The following is an 18369-nucleotide window of genomic DNA, read 5'->3' as shown; positions in this document are numbered from 1 at the left end:
CTCATCCACCTACTCGAAGTTAAAGATTGAGTGTTCTCATAACCGGCCATGAGTCAGTGACAGCTTTTTACTCTTGTAAATAGAAACATAAATTCTGTTCTGCATGCACTTCATATGCTGCCTCTCCAGCATTTTCCTCCACAGCCAAGGAATGTGGAAGGTTTCTGAGTCAGCAGTCAGCTGCCACGGGACAAAATATGCAGGATATAGTCCACTGGCAGAAACTGTACCAGTGCCCTGGAAACCTGGCATCATCTCCTCTTCCTCTTCCCTCCTCAGACTCCTCACTTCCCATTTCCCTTCCTTCTACACCTTGGCTTTTCAGTCCCCAGGATTTCTGGCCCCCTCTGGCCAGGTTTCCTGGTCTTTAGGTTCCTGTAATTACAAATACAGAATTTTCCCAGGATACTAGGATGTTTGGCACACAGGGATGGTCCAGGAGAGGCCAGGAGAAGCAGGATCTGAGTTGACCTTCAGGAATGAGGGAAATGAGGGCGACAACAGGAATGGCCCTTTTGCAGTTCTCCCCAGCTGCTCTCAAAATGAATCAGAATGCCAAATTCCCCTTGCTAAGTGACACAGTCCCAGTCCAACAGAGGTACAGAGTAATGCTGTAGCACTTGGGAGTATCTTCCTGCTGTGGTCATTTGGCTTGCAAAGTAGGAAAAGTGAGGCAACCCAGGGGAATTAATCTTGTGTACTCTTACCTTGGGTGCTTGTCGCATTGTTCCAGGAACCAACTTACCTCTATTTATCTGTTGTCATTAGTGACCTGCAGGTCGAAATCCATTAGACTGTGCATTTAATACTTGACTGCTGCTTGTGAGCAGACTGTGTGCAGCTGTCTGGGAGCTGTGGCTGAAACCCGAAAGTCAACAGAAGGATTGGGGGCCAGTTATTAATGAAGGTGTTCATCTGGGGTGGAGGTTGGTTGGGAAACTCTCTGTGGTGGTTAGTGGCTCTGTGGAAGTGAATATTTCAGAGTGGGCGACAGCCAACCAAGGAGGTATTAGTGTACAAAGCAGAATTTTTCTTTGAAAATAAATGCCCAAGACACTTTAGGGAGTTGTAAGCTTAAGACAGGCATTATGACAGAGGAAAGGCTTTTAGAAATAATGTTGCAGGAATTTTTTTTAAGATTTTATTTGTTTGAGTGGGAGAGAAAGAGCGCCTGCATGCATGCAAGCGAGGGGGTGGGGGCAGTGGGAGAGGAAGAGAATCTCCAGCAGACTCCACACTCAACGTGGAACCAAACTCGGGACTTGATCTCAGGACCCTGGGATCACGACCCAAGCCAAAACCAAGACACAGATGCTTAACCAACTGAGCCACCCAGGTGCCCCAGAGTTGCAGGATTTTTAATGTGTTGGTTTCAGCAAGAACATCCTGCTACTGAGTGCTCCAAATGCTGGCAAGGAGTGGGAGGTGACTGCTTTTTAGGAACAAAAAGAAATCATTTTCTTCTTTGACAAGAGGCAGAGTGATCAGACCAGGTGTTTTCAAGGCTTTCCAAATATTATGACTCTGGTGGAGTCAAAGTCGACTATGAACAGGGGTCGGGCATGCAGGTTCAGGATTGCAAAATGCTGTCTGTTTGCCAAAAATGCAAATAAAGCCACAGAAATCTACACAAGGAAGGCAAGAGGCAGTCACTCTGGGACCTTTGTTTCCAGTCATCAGTTGTTACCTGTTACCTTTCTGCCTTTGGATAGACATGTCTTTTTTCTGCTCTTGCAAGACCTCTTTTTACTACGTACCATTTCTAAGATAAGCCTTGGCATGTAAGAAAAAGAATGGGCTCTTTGTAGGAATTTTTAAATACTTCTCTTGATGCATATTGTTTCCTAGAATAAACTTTTATTTAGGAGGATCTGGAGGTTAGTTCCAGTTAATTCCGTTTCTTGATGGACTCTTGGCCAAGTGGCTATTGAGACAAGCTGTGTTTTGTAGCAGTGTAGTTTTCCTATCAAGAGCCAGGAGAGGTTGTTGAGTAAGTATATATCTGAGATGAGAAGTCAAGTCGGTGTGTTCTGGGTGAAGAGTGCCGGGTCTGACATAAAGGGAGAGTGTCTGTTCTCAGGGGATAGCTATTGTTTTCTCCCACGAAGCTTAAGACAGGTCTCCTCTTGATGTGGTTTAGCCTTATAATATCATGGTAAAGAATAGAGACGAAGGATGTTACTTCTTCACAAGGGGGGATTCTGTTGCACAGACACTTACCCAATGTAAGAGCTTTGGGACAGAACATGGTCTCATCCACGTCCAGAGCTTGGTGCCTTCTTCTGACAGTTGATTTCTTCAGCACATACAGTTTGATGGTTCCCAGTACTCTTGGGTTGCTTCTCTAAAAACTGAGTGAGTCACTTCTTACCTCTGTATCCCTCCTGACCACAGGGGATCTGTTCTGTTTCCCCCCATCTCCAAGAGTGAGTCTTCTTTAAAGCAAAGTTTCAGTGCAGCCCTGTTTGTCACACTAGTGTGCCTATGATGGAGCTAGTTCAGACTAGAACACCAGGAGTGAGCACTGTGACCGTGAGGATTTTCTTAGTACTAAATTCGGAGAACTTCAGAATTGGAAGAAGAGTTTAGGGACCATCCAGTGTAACCCCCTTGTCACACCAGGGAAAATCGAGACCTGGTAAGGCAAAGTAACTTGCCCAAGGTCATGCAACCAATATCTGGCACAGGGGGCTTGGAGCTATATAAGTGCTCATCTCCTTGCTCTCACCTGCTTCTCTGTTCTTACTGTGCCTTAGTTTTCACTCTTGGCCCTTTGCCTCCTACCTCCCAGTAGGAGTTCTAAGTTGTGATGATACATGCGTGAAACGTGTTACAAAAATGATGAAACAGACTCAAGGGAGTGAGTGCATTAGAGGAGCATGTAAAGTGCCTTCTCCCATCTTAAAGCTTCTGTCCAGCAAACATAGGGTGGTTGATGTGTAGGTGTTTTTGATAAGTGGAAAGTGTAGACATTATCATTACTTTCAGATATGTTTGTGGGCAAAATGAAATGACTATAAAGTCTGCCCACCCTGCTATGTACCACACACAGGGGCAGGACTTTTTCAGTCCTTTAAAACCCTACTGACTTGGCAGCTTCTGAACTTTGTGCTTCTTAGACTGATGTGACACTGCCCTTTTCTTCTCCTCAGACCTCTCTCCACTGTGCCTCACAATCTTGTTTAGAGAGCTCATCTTTCTCTACCAATTTCTTACAAGTTGACGAGTCCCAGATCTCACCCAGGGCCCACGGGCTCTCTCTTCCCATGGGCTCTCCTTGTGTGATTGTACCACTTTTGAAGATGCAACTACCATCTGTATGCTAATGACTTCTGAATCTGGGCCTGGGTTCCCGGCTCCTCCCCGAGCTTCAAATACTGCCTAGCAAGTACCTCTCTTAAGGCAGCTCAGACATAATAAGCCAAAGGGTACTCACTACTCTCCCCTCACAAATGAGTTCTTCTATTTTCTGCTATTTTTAATTCATTGGCTCGGTGTCATTATTTACTCTGTGGCCTAAGCTGGAAACCCAAAAATCATTCTTTAGTCTTTCATCTGTAAAAGTCACTCACTCACAAGCCTTCCTACTTTATTTCTTTTCCTACCTTCCACACTTCTTCCCTGCCTGGCTAACACTGACTTACCCTGAAAGACTCACCTGTCACCTTTCAGAGGTTCATCTTCAGCGAGGACCCACTACAATTAGGTACTCATCATCTTCGTTCCGAAATCCCTTACACCTCTCTCTCTAATGACACTTAGCAAAGTACGTTTAACATTGTATTTATGAGTCTGTCTCACCCACTAAGCTGTAAGACCCTTGAAAGCAACATTGTCTTACTCATCTTTCCATCCCTAGTGTCACTGATAGTGCCTGGAATTCAGAAGATATAGGATATACATTTGTTGAATAAATGACTGTGATACTTCAGAACTTCATCTGAGAAGGAGCTATCTCTCCTAAAAAACGTTAATAGGTAGAAATTTGGATTTGCTAACGATTCCTTTTTATTTCTTTATTTTTGTTAGATTAATGTGACAGAATCAAGTGGATCAACAGCCATCCCACTGCCCCCTTTGTTGGGGGGTGCTGAGAGTGGGGAAGGATGGAGGACAGTAAGAACGAGACGATGAATCGCGCTCACATCCTCTTTGACCGGTTTGTGCAGGCCACCACCTGCAAGGGGACCCTCAAGGCCTTCCAAGAGCTCTGTGACCACCTAGAACTGAAGCCTAAGGACTACCGCTCCTTTTATCACAAGCTCAAGTCCAAGCTTAACTACTGGAAAGCCAAAGCGCTGTGGGCAAAGTTGGACAAGCGGGGCAGCCACAAAGACTACAAAAAGGGAAAAGCGTGCACTAACACCAAGGTAAGGGTTCGGTTTCTCCCAGACCTTGGGGTCACTGACCTAAGGATTTAGCCACAAGAGAAAAGATTGTGAGGACAAGTAGGCCAAAGAAAGGGATTGAGTAGTGGTAGACCAGGTGAGAACTAGATAGTCTAGCAGAGACTTAGTACAGAAAGTCAGGCTCACAGAGTCTGTGTTCAGTTGACTATTCCATATCCCAGACCCTGTTCTTATTTCATGTATTCACATTGAACAGAGTTTTAGCTATTTAAGTACAACCCTGAAGTCAAGTGATATAGGAACTTTTCCCCCCGCTGAGAGCTCTGTTTTGAATTTCACACTGTTAGGAGGATGCAGGTTGCTTAGCAAAGAAAAAGCTATGCCATGTTAGCATCCTGTCTGAACATGGTTTCGTGGTTCCTGGCATGTCATCTTTATAAAGTCGTCATTCCATACTCAGTGACTAATATGGTCTAGATAGTATTTGCTAACTTGGGGATCTGCCACAATCTTCAGACCTCTTTTCATCCGTATTCCAAAGGTTTGTTTTGATAAACAAGGGCTTTGTGAGCCAAAATATTTCTTTTGCTTTCTTCATGATCTAGGGAAATAGAGTTTTCATGAAATAGCTGAGGTATTCAGTCACCTGTGCAGGGGGTAGGAACAGGGAAGTGAGAAGGGACAGTCTATTTCCTGCTTTCCTCCTTATGTGAAAACACCTTCTTTTGAGAAATTTGGAAAAAACTAGCAGAGAAACGAAATTGCAAATGAAACGAATAGACTTCATGACTAGATTATTAATGTCCTTTGATGAGCTTTAATTTGCCCTGTGTGGAGACCTAGAGACCCTTCCCCTGCGGGTTTGCCTCTAGTAGATACTCATCAGCAAAATCCAAGAAATTCGGAGACGCATGATTGAGTGCGGTGTTTTATTAAGAATAATACAAATTAGTTAAGTGTCCATTCTCACCTTGAGTACTCCTCTAGAATATGGGTTTTTAACATCATTTCCCTGGATTTTCAGTCGTAAGATGGTGATTTTAGAACTCTTTTTAGCACATAAAACTTGGGCTCTTGGAAGTTGCCTTCTGGGAATCCTTGAGTGGTAGATTCATTTCAGGACTCTGAGCTATGTATTTAATAATCTGTGTCTCCTTGGACAGAAATCTGCTTGACTTAGAAACCTTTCAGAATGTCCTCTCCTGTTAATAAAAGGTGACATGTGATTTTTCGAGTCATTCATTGAAACGATGACCACTTCAGTATATTGCAGACCTACAAGGTGAACCCATGCTGGGTTTATGTGAAGCACTAACAGTTAACAGTCTCCTCTGTCCATAACATTCACCAGCTTTCCTCTCAAGCCACTGCTCTCCTGTGACCCAGACAGGTCTGAAGATTTCTTAGGTGAATAGCCTAACTTGGAGGCTCTAGGGAATGATGGTTATCAGATCATGAAACTGTTACAGAAATGTGAGCTTTCCTAAGAGGTTCTGCCTTTGCCCTGAAATCAGATGTGTTTTTCAGTGTCTCATCATTGGAGCTGGGCCCTGTGGTCTTCGTACAGCCATTGATTTATCCTTATTGGGAGCTAAGGTGGTCGTTATTGAGAAACGAGATGCCTTCTCCCGCAACAATGTCTTGCATCTCTGGCCATTCACCATACATGATCTGCGAGGTCTGGGTGCCAAGAAGTTCTATGGCAAGTTCTGTGCTGGAGCTATCGACCATATCAGTAAGTAAAACTAATCCTCCTGCAGGATCCCACGCCTGCCCCCTACCCACTTGTTCAATAGAAAGAGATTATTTGAGGAATTCATACTCAATAGCCCAATTTGTTTTGGTATCATTAACGTCCACTGTGCTTGGAATCAAAATACCTGTGATGCGGTGGTTTATAACCTAGGACTCTTACCTGCAGCGCAAGTGTTATCTCCTATGACATGAACTTAACTTAAGAATTTCTAAAGTTAGGTCTTGAATGCTTCCTGAGCACTTGCAGTGGGTGGGATGGGCATTGGTCCATCCTAGGAAACACTACCAGTTTGAGCCTTGACCCTCTGGTGGTTCTTAGGCCATTGGAAAAAGCACAAAGCATGAGGCTCTCTCTAACGTGATATGATAGATACTCTACTAATGTAAGGACAAAATGCTGTGGCATCAGTACTGGGGAAAGCACAGTTTTAGAAGCAGCCTCCTAGGGCGCCTGGGTGGCTCAGTGGGTTAAGCCACTGCCTTCGGCTCAGGTCATGATCTCGGGGTCCTGGGATCGAGTCCCACATCGGGCTCTCTGCTCAGCGGGGAGCCTGCTTCCTCCTCTCTCTCTCTCTGCCTACTTGTGATCTCTCTCTGTCAAATAAATAAATAAAATCTTTAAAAAAAAAAAAAAAAAAGAAGCAGCCTCCTAGTTTAGTCACCAATGGCAAATCAGTAACAAGATTCATTTGGTTAGGTGATTCTCGTGAGGTCTACAGTGTGGATAACTCTGGCTGAAATTTTGTTATCTCCAAGCTCAACTTGGACCTGTGCTTCTCTGAGATCCTATAGAGTAGATACAGGTCAGTGCAGACAGTGGTTTTCTCTCCATGACTGTCAAGTGGCGTGTCTGAAAGGTGATTGAGAATAGACGATGTCTACATTATGAAGTTTTGAGTCTTGTTTATTAATCATTGTAAATGATTCCAGGAGATTCTTATCAAGGAACTTTTGTTCTGAGCTCCTCCAGATGTGTCCTGCAAATACATCAAACCGTTGGACTGTTTGCTCTTCGTAGTGGTTGTGCCAGTTCACCAAACATTGGCCAGCAGCTGCCACAGTCCATTGACAGAGGAAGCACTCTGCCCATCTGTTGGGCTATAATATGTAAAGCATCTTGGAATCTAGTTGTCTACAAATATTAAATGTGTGCTAGAAGGGGATTTAATGAGCCTTTAGGAGTGTGACTCAGAAGGGTGGTGGTTGTGATAAGCTGGGACAGAAAACCAAGATGACTTAGGTGAGGACCTGTACGCACCACATTAGTCAGAGGCTGCAGGTGAGATTGGTCTTAAGAGAGGACCAAGGTCATTTGATTTGTCTGGATTTGTCTACCTTATGTGGAATTTGTTTCAGAGCTGAGAGAGTCCTACATCGGGGACTAGATTTTTATCTCAGTAGACCTGGGGCTGCTACCATGTCTGACACTTGGTGGTCACTCATTAGACACAGAATAAATAAATCTTGCTGTGATAAGGAGCAAGATTTTCACTCATTTTGAGCCTCAGTTTCTGTGCCTGTACACCAGTGGTGGGAGAGGGAATGGTAAAAGACTAAGGCTGGATGAAGGTTTCCCCTTCTCACTTTATAAGAGTGTATTAGATCAGGATGAAAGGGAGATGCTGTGGGAATCTCAGGAAGTCATGCAGCCCTTTTGTATCAAACTGGAAAACCCACTGCAGGGCGCACACATTTTGCCTTCTATGGTAAATCCCTTGTCCTGTCAGGATAGTGGATTCCGCTAGATGACTGTGGCTCTGATGGATTCGGGGGAAGATGGAAAAGAAGGTCTCCGGTTGGCCACAATCTGTGTTGTCTCAGAGCTTTAGGTTGTTTTGAACACCCGGCCCAAAAGGTCGGCGTGGCCTTGCATGTCTTTTTAGAACATCTCTTGCACTGAATTGTATTTGCCCTTAAAAAAGAAAGAAAGAAAGAAAGAAAGAAAGAAAGGAAGGAAGGAAGGAAGGAAGGAAGGAAGGAAGGAAGGAAGGAAGGAAAGAAAGGAAGAAAGGAAAGAAAGAAAGAAGCTATAGACTGTGGCTTGGAAAATATCTCCAGCTACGGGAGGCTTTGAGAATCTGGATAAACTGTGTTGGTGGGCGGGTAAGAATCCAAGCAGTAATTGCTGACTAATACTCTCCTTTTAGTGTGCCCTCACTGGTATCATCTTTTTGTTCCTGCAGGTATCCGTCAGCTTCAACTAATACTTTTGAAAGTCGCCCTGATCCTGGGCATTGAGATCCATGTCAATGTGGAATTCCAAGGTCTTGTACAGCCTCCTGAGGACCAAGAAAATGAACGTGAGTTAGGTTGAACAAATGAAGGAAAGATAAAAGGGCATGGAGTGTGTGAGAAAAAGATAAGCTCAATGGAGAAAAGTATAAGAATCTGTGGGTTGTTTTCAGAACTAGTTAAAGAGGTTTCTTCAGTTGTACAGCCTATCTCTTTCAAGGAACTTTTGGCTTAATGAGGAGGCTTTTGACATAGTATTAGATGTTGCAAGCACTTGTATTCATTATAACAAATTATGTCGTGGGGAATATTCTTTTGTGAGCCTTTTCCAAGGCTTTTTTCCCTATGTTTTGTATCCCATGCTTTTACTCCTAGTGTTTTCACTTTGGGGTTTTGTGCAGTTTGTATCTAGAGGTGTCTTAGGTGTATGAATATAGTCTGGGTAATGACCTTCATTTTGGTCCACAGGGATAGGTTGGCGGGCACTGGTCCACCCCAAAACCCATCCTGTGTCAGAATATGAGTTTGAAGTCATCATCGGAGGGGATGGCCGTAGGAACACCTTGGAAGGTATTGGTCAATGCTGCTTTGCCTGGTTCACAGCAGAGTGAAGGGTGACCCCCACCCACCACCCAGCCCTGTGGGGAGAGTTTGTATCATCAAAGAATCCACATTCCTTAGTATCTGTTTATGTGTGCTATCTATTCTCACTGAATGATAGACCCAGCCTTGCACTAGCCAACTAGTATTTGGGTTCTCTTCTTACAGGGCACCCTTGTTAGGGCACTAAGAGGTAATTAATTGGTTGACACTGCAGGATTATATCTGTGTTTAGAAAACTGGTGTCTTCCTTTTCTTTCTCTTCTTTTTTTTTTTCTTTTCTTTCTTTTCTTTTCTTTTCTTTCTTTCTTTCTTTCTTTCTTTCTTTCTTTCTTTCTTTCTTTCTTTCTTTCATTGGAATCCATTGCACTGAGTAGTATTCTGGCCAGTAAGATTTCACATTGTTAGTGCGTGGGAGACTTTGACTTCCTTCCTGAAATTCATGTATTTTTTGGCAGGTGAACACCTTATTTTCAGATAGAGAAGAATTACCCTAAAATTTTCCCATTGATTCCCATCCCGAATGTTCCCCGATGTCTTCATCAACACCTGTTCCTGTTTGAGGTGATCGTCCTTCTTCTCTAGAGAGCCTTGGTCTCCTCTGAAAATTTCTTTCCTTCCAGGATTTCGCCGGAAGGAATTTCGTGGCAAGCTGGCCATTGCCATTACAGCAAATTTTATTAACCGAAATACAACAGCAGAAGCCAAAGTGGAGGAGATCAGTGGAGTGGCTTTTATATTCAACCAAAAATTTTTCCAGGAACTGAGGGAAGCCACAGGTTGGTGTAGATGTCTCCAAAGCAATAGGGATAGAATTTAAATAACTACTTGTGATCTTTCTCTCAGAGGGTTTGGTAGAGTGGATGGTCATTGGCATTATTGCTATTGTTTGCCCCGCTGCTCGCTCTTTCTCTAGTGCTTTCCTTACCACTGTCTCCTCTTCTAGTGTTCTTTATCCTCTTTACAGTGACAGGGCTGCTCGGGGCTTAGTTTCTATTTATTCGTTTGTTTTTAAGGGGCTGTTCTGCCTTTTGCCAACTCTTCTCCAACCCTCTCCACTATGCTGTGGCTCTAAGTGATGGTGCTCGATGCAGTAAGCTACTGATGGGTAGTTCTCTGGTTTTCTAGAACCTGACTTTAGATACTGAGTATACAGTCTCCTGGAGTTCCAGTTTGGGCATGAAGTAAACCACGTGCTAGATAGGAATGAGATTATTGTATGATAGCTTTTGAATAAATTAACTTATTTTGCTGCTGCAAAGTGTGCATCAGATTTCATTTCTCTGTTTTCTCGAACATGATTGCTTTCCATTATATCTGTTTTTTAGATTATTGCATTATTATTGAATTAAAAACATCAGTAGTTCACGCTCTGCTTCCAGACAGAAGAGCAGAGGTGATTCTCCCTGTTGCTTTGATGCCTATCAAGATGTTTAACTTGAAAACTAACCCTGACCTCTTACTGGAAGTTGACCTTTCTTTTTCTTCCAGTCCTTCTATTTCTGCTTACTATTGATCATGGTTTTTAGGATAACTTAGGGTATCAAGTGAATTACAGAGCAGTGCAGGTATAAACACAGCTCCCCCTCTTCTCATGAACAGAATATGTAGGAAGAAAGAATCTGGGCTCAGACATCTTTTTATTTTCACTTTCTCTGCCTAGAGTGTTACAGTCTGGTCTCTGTGGACACATATAAACATTCTGGCTGCCCTAACGTACCTTCATTTCAGCAAGCCCATATGTGACAGATTTGCTTTCTGGTTGCAGGTATCGACTTGGAGAATATTGTCTACTACAAAGATGACACACACTATTTTGTTATGACAGCCAAAAAGCAGAGTTTGCTAGACAAAGGGGTGATACTGCATGTGAGTAATGGATTTCTTTCAGATCTCTTTTTATGTTGTACTAGGTAATGTGACCACTAACAGAAAGAATTTTATTGTCTGATGAGTTTTTCCTGCAAGGGAAGGAAAATGGGCACCCAATTCATCTCCTGGAAACATGTACTCCTCTAATGTTTTTTAGTTTAACTTCTAAAAATTCTTTTGTTATGGAGAATTTCAGATGTAAACAAAAGTAGAGAGAATCATATAGTGAACCCCCCACCTCTACAGGTCTTGCCCACTATCTCGCTTTAACAATTGTCAACACATGGCCAGTTTTATTTCAGTAGTACCTCACCCCACTCCCCACTCCTGCCATTGGATTGTTCTAAAGCAAATCTCAGATCTCAGTTATTTTGGATACCCAGTTAAATTTTAGGAGATTTGGTATGTCATTATAACTAATTCTGCATATGACTGATTAGTAGTTGGTTAATAGGTCGTCTTTTGGGATAGGGTAGTAGGGGGAAGGGAGTTTGACTTGGAAGTCTGAGAATGGTTCTGGTTTTACTGCAGTTATGTCTCAGAAGTCTAGGGAACACTGGCTGGATCAAGGTATATTTAGACCTCTTCTTGACCTAACAATCACGAGAGGTCTGCTTCAGCCTTTTTTCCAGGTGGATAATTGTATGACATTCCCTGAGGTGATGAACAGAATATGAAATCACAGAACCACAGGATAGGTGGTTCTTTAAGGAGAGTCTCTTAAGTCTTCTATGGTGCTCAGTCTAAATCAGAATTACTATTCCCATGTGATGACTTGGAAGGAAGAGGCACCAGATGTGCTGATTCAGGCCTCTACAGGTCTTACCACAGACTCCGGGCTGAAGTTCAGGGTGCCTTTGTCTCTGCAGCACTGAGTTATACTGTTGCCATATCTGAGAGCAGCATTGGGGGCAAGCCAGTGAACACGTGCCTGCTGCACAGCCTCTTCCCAGTCACAGACCTCATTATCTGTTTCTCAGCCTTGAGCTCCTTTATGTATGTGAGGAGAAGCAGGACAGAGCAGTTCATGCAGCCCATTCTGCCAAAAGCATAAGCAAGATGGCAAGATGTACTTGGTTTGAAGCTATATCAGTAAGAAATAGCCAGTGAACCCCGGGGGTAAGCTGTAGACTAAATTAAGACAAATCTATCATCTTAGGCAAAATAGTGGTTATTAGTTGAAATTATTGTTTTATTGTGCTTCACAGTTAGTGCTTTTTATTTATTTGTTTTTACAAAATTGAGGGTTTGTGGCATCCTCGCACTGAACAAGAGAATTGGTGCAATTTTTCCAAAAGCACTTGCTCATTTCATGTTTCTGTGTTATATTTTGGTAATTCTTGACAGTACTTTAGGCATTTTCATTATTATATTTGTTATGGTGCTCTGTGATCAGAGATTATAACTTGCTGAAAACTCCAATAATGGTTAGTTAGCATTTTTTAGTTAAGGGAGGTTCATTGTATTTTTACACATAATGCTACTGCACACTTTTTACAACATAGTATAAATATAACTTATATTTACTGGGAAACAAAAAAAACTCATTTGACTGCAAGTTCTGACATTCACTTTATTGTGACATTCACATTGTGGTGATCTGACACTGAACTTGCAGTATCTTGAAGGCATACCGATATACAGGAACAGTCTAGAATGCCCAGACCTGATACACTTTTGCTTTTTGTTTATTCTTCTAGAAGGCAGGGACCATGTTTCTATGTGTGCTGCTAATACTAAACCAGTTGTAGTCACTTACTCGATGTTGAACAAACATGGTTTCAAGGACCAACTTGAGTATTTGTGTTTAGACTGTTAACATCTTGTAGTGGTAGCTGGAAGTACCATCAGGGACACTTGGAAACAAACCATAGGCCCCACTTTAGGAGAATAGAGATCTGGCTCAGTTAGCCAGGAAATCTCCAAAACCAAAAAGGAATTTTTCACTCCTTTATGTGGAAAGCCCATTTTCCTCTCATCATTGTTTTTCTTTGTTGGTGGGTTTCTATGGAGTCTTTCAGAATCTTATTTTGAAAACCTCTGTTCCATTTTCAGTGTATTTCTTCTCACCCCCTGGCTGCTGTTGCTCCCACCTCACATCTTTTTGGCACTAGAGCTTTCAGGTGCATCCTTTGGGTTTGATGAATTACACAATGCTGAGTATTTCATATGTTCCCATTTGCCAGAAGCTATTTGCTATCCAGAAGATAACAATTGCCAATATAACATAAATTATAAAATACGTTTTCAATTTAGAAAGTACCATCACATAAATTATTTTATTTGGTATTCAAAACAACCCCATGAGTTGAATTAGGCAGATTAAAGAAGTATGACATGTCCAAAGGAAATGGAAACACCAGGCAGCAAACCTGTGCTCTTTTAGAAACAGTCTCCCCCATGGGGCACCCAGGTGGCTCAGTTGGTTGAGCATCTGACTCTTGATTTTGGCTTAGGTCACAATCTTAGGGTAGTGGGGTCATCAGTTTTCATGCTCAGCAGGGAGTCTACTTGGGATTCTGTCTCTCTCCCTCTCGCCCTCCCCATCCCCACCAGGCTCTCTATCTCTCTCAAATAAATAAATAAATAAATAAATAAATATTTTTATAAATTTTATAAATTTATTTATTTATTTACTTATTTATTTATTAAAAGAAGGTCACCTGGGTGGCTAAGACAGTTAAACATTTACCTTCAGCTCAGGTCATGATCCCAAGGTCCTAGCCTACCCAGTGGGGAGCCTGCTTCTCCTCCTCCCTCTGCACCCGCCCCTTCCTGTGCTGTCTCTCTGCTTTCTCTCTCTCAAATAAATAAATAATCTTTAAAAAAAAATAAATAATTAAAAAAATTTTCAAAGGAAACAGCCTCCCCTTTACTCTTTCATTTGTGTAGAAGACTTGTTTTGGAATATGAAATCACTTTAGGAAGAAGGGAAAGGCTGTGAAACTAGCTTACATCTGACATGTATAGTGTGGCTCTAGCGGGGCTTTTCCTTCGACCCTCTTCTCTCTCTGGAGACAGGACTACGCTGACACAGAGCTCTTGCTTTCCCGGGAGAATGTGGACCAAGAGGCTCTGCTGAACTATGCCAGGGAGGCGGCTGACTTCTCCACTCAGCAGCAGCTGCCATCTCTGGATTTTGCCATCAATCACTACGGGCAGCCTGATGTGGCCATGTTCGACTTCACTTGTATGTATGCCTCTGAGAATGCTGCCTTGGTGCGGGAGCAGAATGGACACCAGTTACTAGTGGCCCTGGTTGGGGACAGCCTCCTAGAGGTGAGTGGTAAGGACGGCAGCACTTTATAGTAGAGGCAGTAGTAAGGAAGCAGTGATAATGAGGAACAACGGGAGTATCCCAGGTTGCAGAGCGAGTGCCTATAGCATGGTGCAACAGAGGTAGACTCCCTGCAGAGATACCCCAGGAAGTAAGGAAGTTGCTCACTATGGATGGAAGCTCTGCAGCTTTTGTGATTTGTTCTGCCGGCTTATGAACAGTTGCTAAACAGTACCGTCAACAACAGACTTTCTCTCTTAGTTTAGTTTCCCTCTATTAAAAGGTAATTTATTTTTATTCTTTGTTTTCTGTTCCTTCATAGCCTTTTTGGCCAATGGGGACAGGAATAGCCCGAGGATTTCTAGCTGCTATGGACTCAGCCTGGATGGTACGAAGTTGGTCTCTAGGAACAAACCCCTTGGAGGTCCTGGCCGAGAGGTAATGGGAAGTAGCCACAGGTCCCTTTCCCGGGAGTGATGATTGGTTTGCTCCTCAAGCAGAATACAGGTTTTCTTCCTTCTCTCTCTCTCTCTCTCTCTCTCTCTCTCTCTCTCATGCTTTCTTAATTAAAGATGTTTTCATATTTAAGAGAAGAAAAGCAAGATAATGATTAAAAGTCATAGATATGTAAAGACTATCTAATTTAAGTGCTCTTATTTCTTTCCAAATTAAATTCATTACTGACAGATGGTATCTGAATCTTTGTATTCCTTTAAGGAATAGTATCTGTTACCTTTATGGCAGTCACATGAACAAATACATAAGCATAGTACATTAAATCTTCCCATCCTTAAAGTAGAAAGACTTGCACTAATGAAATCAGTGTGGTAGCAGGGGACATACCAGGGGACATAAGAAATATGAAGTGACTTTGGATTCAAAAGAAAATCCCAAATTGCTTGCAAATATTTCTTAAACTTTCAAATGTCAGATATGTTGAAGCAGATTATTGCATATGAGGTAAGAATCCTAGGATTTGTTTGCTAATAAAGAACAAATGCCCTGACCAGAAAAACTAGAGAAATAAGATTTCCTGGGTGTAGTCGGTGGTTGATAGCATTTTAAGTCTGTTATCTAAGGTACTCTGGGCAAGTTTAGTGGCAAGTTCTTTTTTTATCTGTGGTTTTCTTAAATATTGGCCTACTTGAAAAAACAAAAGAGTAAATTATTTGCCTTTTAAATTAGAATCAGGCTTTTTATCCCAACCCACCATGATGTACTTGCTCTTGCTACTGGTCCTCAACCAGTCCAGTGCCTGTGGAATCACTGGAGTAGTGGAATGGGAGCAAGGGCTGATGTAGGTTTGGAGAAAAATGGCCAATGATGAAGACTTGTCATATCCTTCAGATTATTTAGGATATTGACAGAAAATAGGAATATTATCAAAGGAGAAGGAGATATGTATGGTGCTTGTCACTGCTCTGAGTAAATTGTTGTATGTTCTTGCAGAGAAAGCATTTATAGGTTGCTGCCTCAGACCACCCCTGAGAATGTGAGTAAAAACTTCAGCCAATACAGCATTGACCCTGTCACCAGATACCCCAACATTAACGTCAACTTCCTCCGCCCGAGCCAGGTAAGAGCCTTCTAGTCAGTTATCTATATCTAAGCCCACATTCAGGACGGATCAGACCTCTGAAACACTGAAATATGTCTGTTAATACCGTATACATACACTCCGTTCATAATCCAAGTAAATGTCTCCCTGGAATGGTATCACTTTCCCTCAGTGGATTGAGCAGCTAAGGGAGGGAGTTGGTGAATGACTTGCCAGAAGATCCCATGTTACCAAATCCAGGATCCAGGACTTTGTCCAGGGCTTTCTCATTCAAGCTGCATGTTGTAAGGGAGAGAGTACTTGCTCACTACTCAGGAAATGGGACTTCTTGCATTATTGCCGCCCATCACTTTGATGTGGATTTGTCATCCCGTCTTCTCTGAACCCCAGTTTCTTCATCAATAAAGTGGAGGTGATAGTCCTGCTATTCACGAGACCATTGTGAGGGCAAATGAGATTGTTCACTTGAATAGACTTTGAAAATTAGTACCTTCTGTGCAAGTTAAAGATACTATTGGTCAGTTCTGTTACACTGCTGAGTCATTTCTCACAATCTCTAAAGCCTTAAAATTTCATTGAGAATGACATTTGACAAAGCGCTATAATCCCAAAGAACCCAACTGTTTTTAGAAAGCGGCCCGTTCAACATATTTGCCTCTGTACTTGTATAATTTTTTATTCACTTTCTAGCTGAAGTTGATGGCTCTAAGCCTTCTGTATACCTCTATTTAAGGGGCCTGTGAGACCTGCTATCAATGGGCAGTATTAATGGTTCAATAGTGACTATCAAGGGGCCCTCCTTGGCTGAGTAGCTAATTTTTAGCACAACTTTTTTACACTAACCTGTATTTGTTTACATGTAACCCCACCACATTCCAGAAAGGATTTAAAGATCATTGTCTTAGCTTTTATCTGAACTTTGCCCAACCTGCTATCTTAGTCTTTCATTTTGCTCTCAGGTGGGAACTTGTTAAGTGGTGTTTGATTTTCCTTCTTAACTTTCTGCCAGGTGCGCCATTTATATGATACTGGGGAAACAAAAGATATTCATCTGGAAATGGAGAACCTGGTGAATTCCCGAACTACCCCAAAGTTGACTCGCAATGGTGAGTTCTGGCAATGACCTATTAAATGCGAGTACCCTATTCAGAGAAGTCTGTACTTACTGAGCTGGTAGTGCACACAGTACTGTATAAGGCCATGAATCTCAACTGGGGTGATTTTGGCCCCCAGGGAACATATGGTAGCATTTGCAGACATTTTAGATTGTCATGACTGGGGGAGGGTGCTAAACCTCCTACAGTGCACAGGTCAGCTCCCCACAACAAAGAATTGCCTAGCCAGAAATGTCGGGAATATCAGGGCAGAACCCAGAGAAATCAGGTATAAATGCTGTTGAGAGAGAGGAAGTGAGCACACATCCACACCAACTAAGGTTTCTGGGGGAGACTTTAGGAAAAAGCAGTGGTGTTTTAGCTGAGTACTACGACATTGCCAGGATACAGTTATGAGGGATAAAAGCCATTCCATATTTTGTGTTCACTGAAGGGCCCCTGTAGATTTTTTTAAAAGGAGAGCAAAATGAATGTACCTAGTCAGCTACATGGAAGATGGGATGGAGAAGGGAAATGCGAGAGGCAGGGCCACTAGTTAGAAGTACATTGTAGCAGTCAAGCTAACGGCGGTGAAGGCCTGAATCTGATGCTCATGTCGAGGATGGACAAGGGAGTGGAGCATAGTTAGAACTCTGACTTTGGAGCCAGGTGCAACTGTGTCCCAATTTAAGCTTTGCCATTTGTGAAATTTGTGGGCCAGAACAGGTTATTTTGCACCTCTGAACTTTGGTTTCCTTGTCTGTTAAATGGGTGTAAGAAATAGCTACTTTCACTATGCTCACAAATGGCAGCCATTTTGTCATTGTCGTTATTCATTATGCAAGTGAGATTATTTCAAGAGCCAGAAACAATAGGCATCAGCAGTTTGGTTGCATGGGCAAGAGATGGCTGCAGGTGGTGCCACCATCAGTTTGGACAAGGAAGCAGGAGGATAGAAGGTTTGAGTCTATTTTAAGTTTGACATGTTATTGCAATATCAGGGTGGATTTCACAACCAACAGGTAGTTGGAAGCATTTTCGTCTATGTCCACTCAGATGTCATCTACTTGAAAGCAGGCAGTAAACCTTTGTCACTATCATTTTAGAGCCTGGAATGTTGAAGTTGCCCAGTACCTGTTGGGTTGGTGGAAAAACAGATTTGGGAGACATCTGCACAAAGTTAATTTCTGAAGTAAATTTCTGATTTATGATGATAACAGCAGGAGTGTTTCTCTGTATAGTTTTAGAATACATTTTCACTGAAAGACTTAAATGAAACAGGGTTTTTATGATACACAGTTTTTTGTTTTGTTTTGTTTTGTTTTTTATAAAGATTTTATTTATTTATTTGACAGAGAAAGATCACAAGTAGGCAGAGAGGCAGGCAGAGAGAGAGGAGGAAGCAGACTCCCTGCTGAGCAGAGAGCCCGATGCGGGACTCGATCCCAGGACCCTGAGATCATGACCTGAGCCGAAGGCAGCGGCTTAACCCACCGAGCCACCCAGGCGCCCCCACAGTTTTTATCTTATGTTCCCAAGTCACTAAATGACTTCATACAAGGTTAGATATTTCCAGCTGCCAAAGGTAAGAGAGCAGACATTCTTGGACACAGATAGGAATTCACAGATTGT

General features: G+C 42.5%; 1 protein-coding gene across 3 annotated transcripts in view; it reads left to right on the top strand.

The window, feature by feature from the left end:
* Positions 1–18369, top strand: part of MICAL3 (microtubule associated monooxygenase, calponin and LIM domain containing 3) — a 198362-nt gene that overhangs the window by 78930 nt on the left and 101063 nt on the right. For all 3 annotated transcript variants that reach the window (XM_082738147.1, XM_082738146.1, XM_082738145.1), the window contains 10 exons: positions 4030–4370; positions 5877–6084; positions 8288–8404; positions 8805–8906; positions 9560–9715; positions 10705–10805; positions 13830–14087; positions 14408–14523; positions 15535–15661; positions 16653–16749. In XM_082738147.1, coding sequence (XP_082594273.1) covers positions 4107–4370; positions 5877–6084; positions 8288–8404; positions 8805–8906; positions 9560–9715; positions 10705–10805; positions 13830–14087; positions 14408–14523; positions 15535–15661; positions 16653–16749 — 1546 coding nt within the window. In that variant the 5' untranslated portion in view covers positions 4030–4106. The remainder of the gene's footprint in view (positions 1–4029; positions 4371–5876; positions 6085–8287; positions 8405–8804; positions 8907–9559; positions 9716–10704; positions 10806–13829; positions 14088–14407; positions 14524–15534; positions 15662–16652; positions 16750–18369) is intronic.

The sequence above is a fragment of the Mustela nivalis genome (genome assembly GCF_964662115.1).
Source record: "Mustela nivalis genome assembly, chromosome: 7".
NCBI classification, from domain to species: domain Eukaryota; kingdom Metazoa; phylum Chordata; class Mammalia; order Carnivora; family Mustelidae; genus Mustela; species Mustela nivalis.
This window is presented reverse-complemented; position numbering and strand designations above follow the sequence as displayed.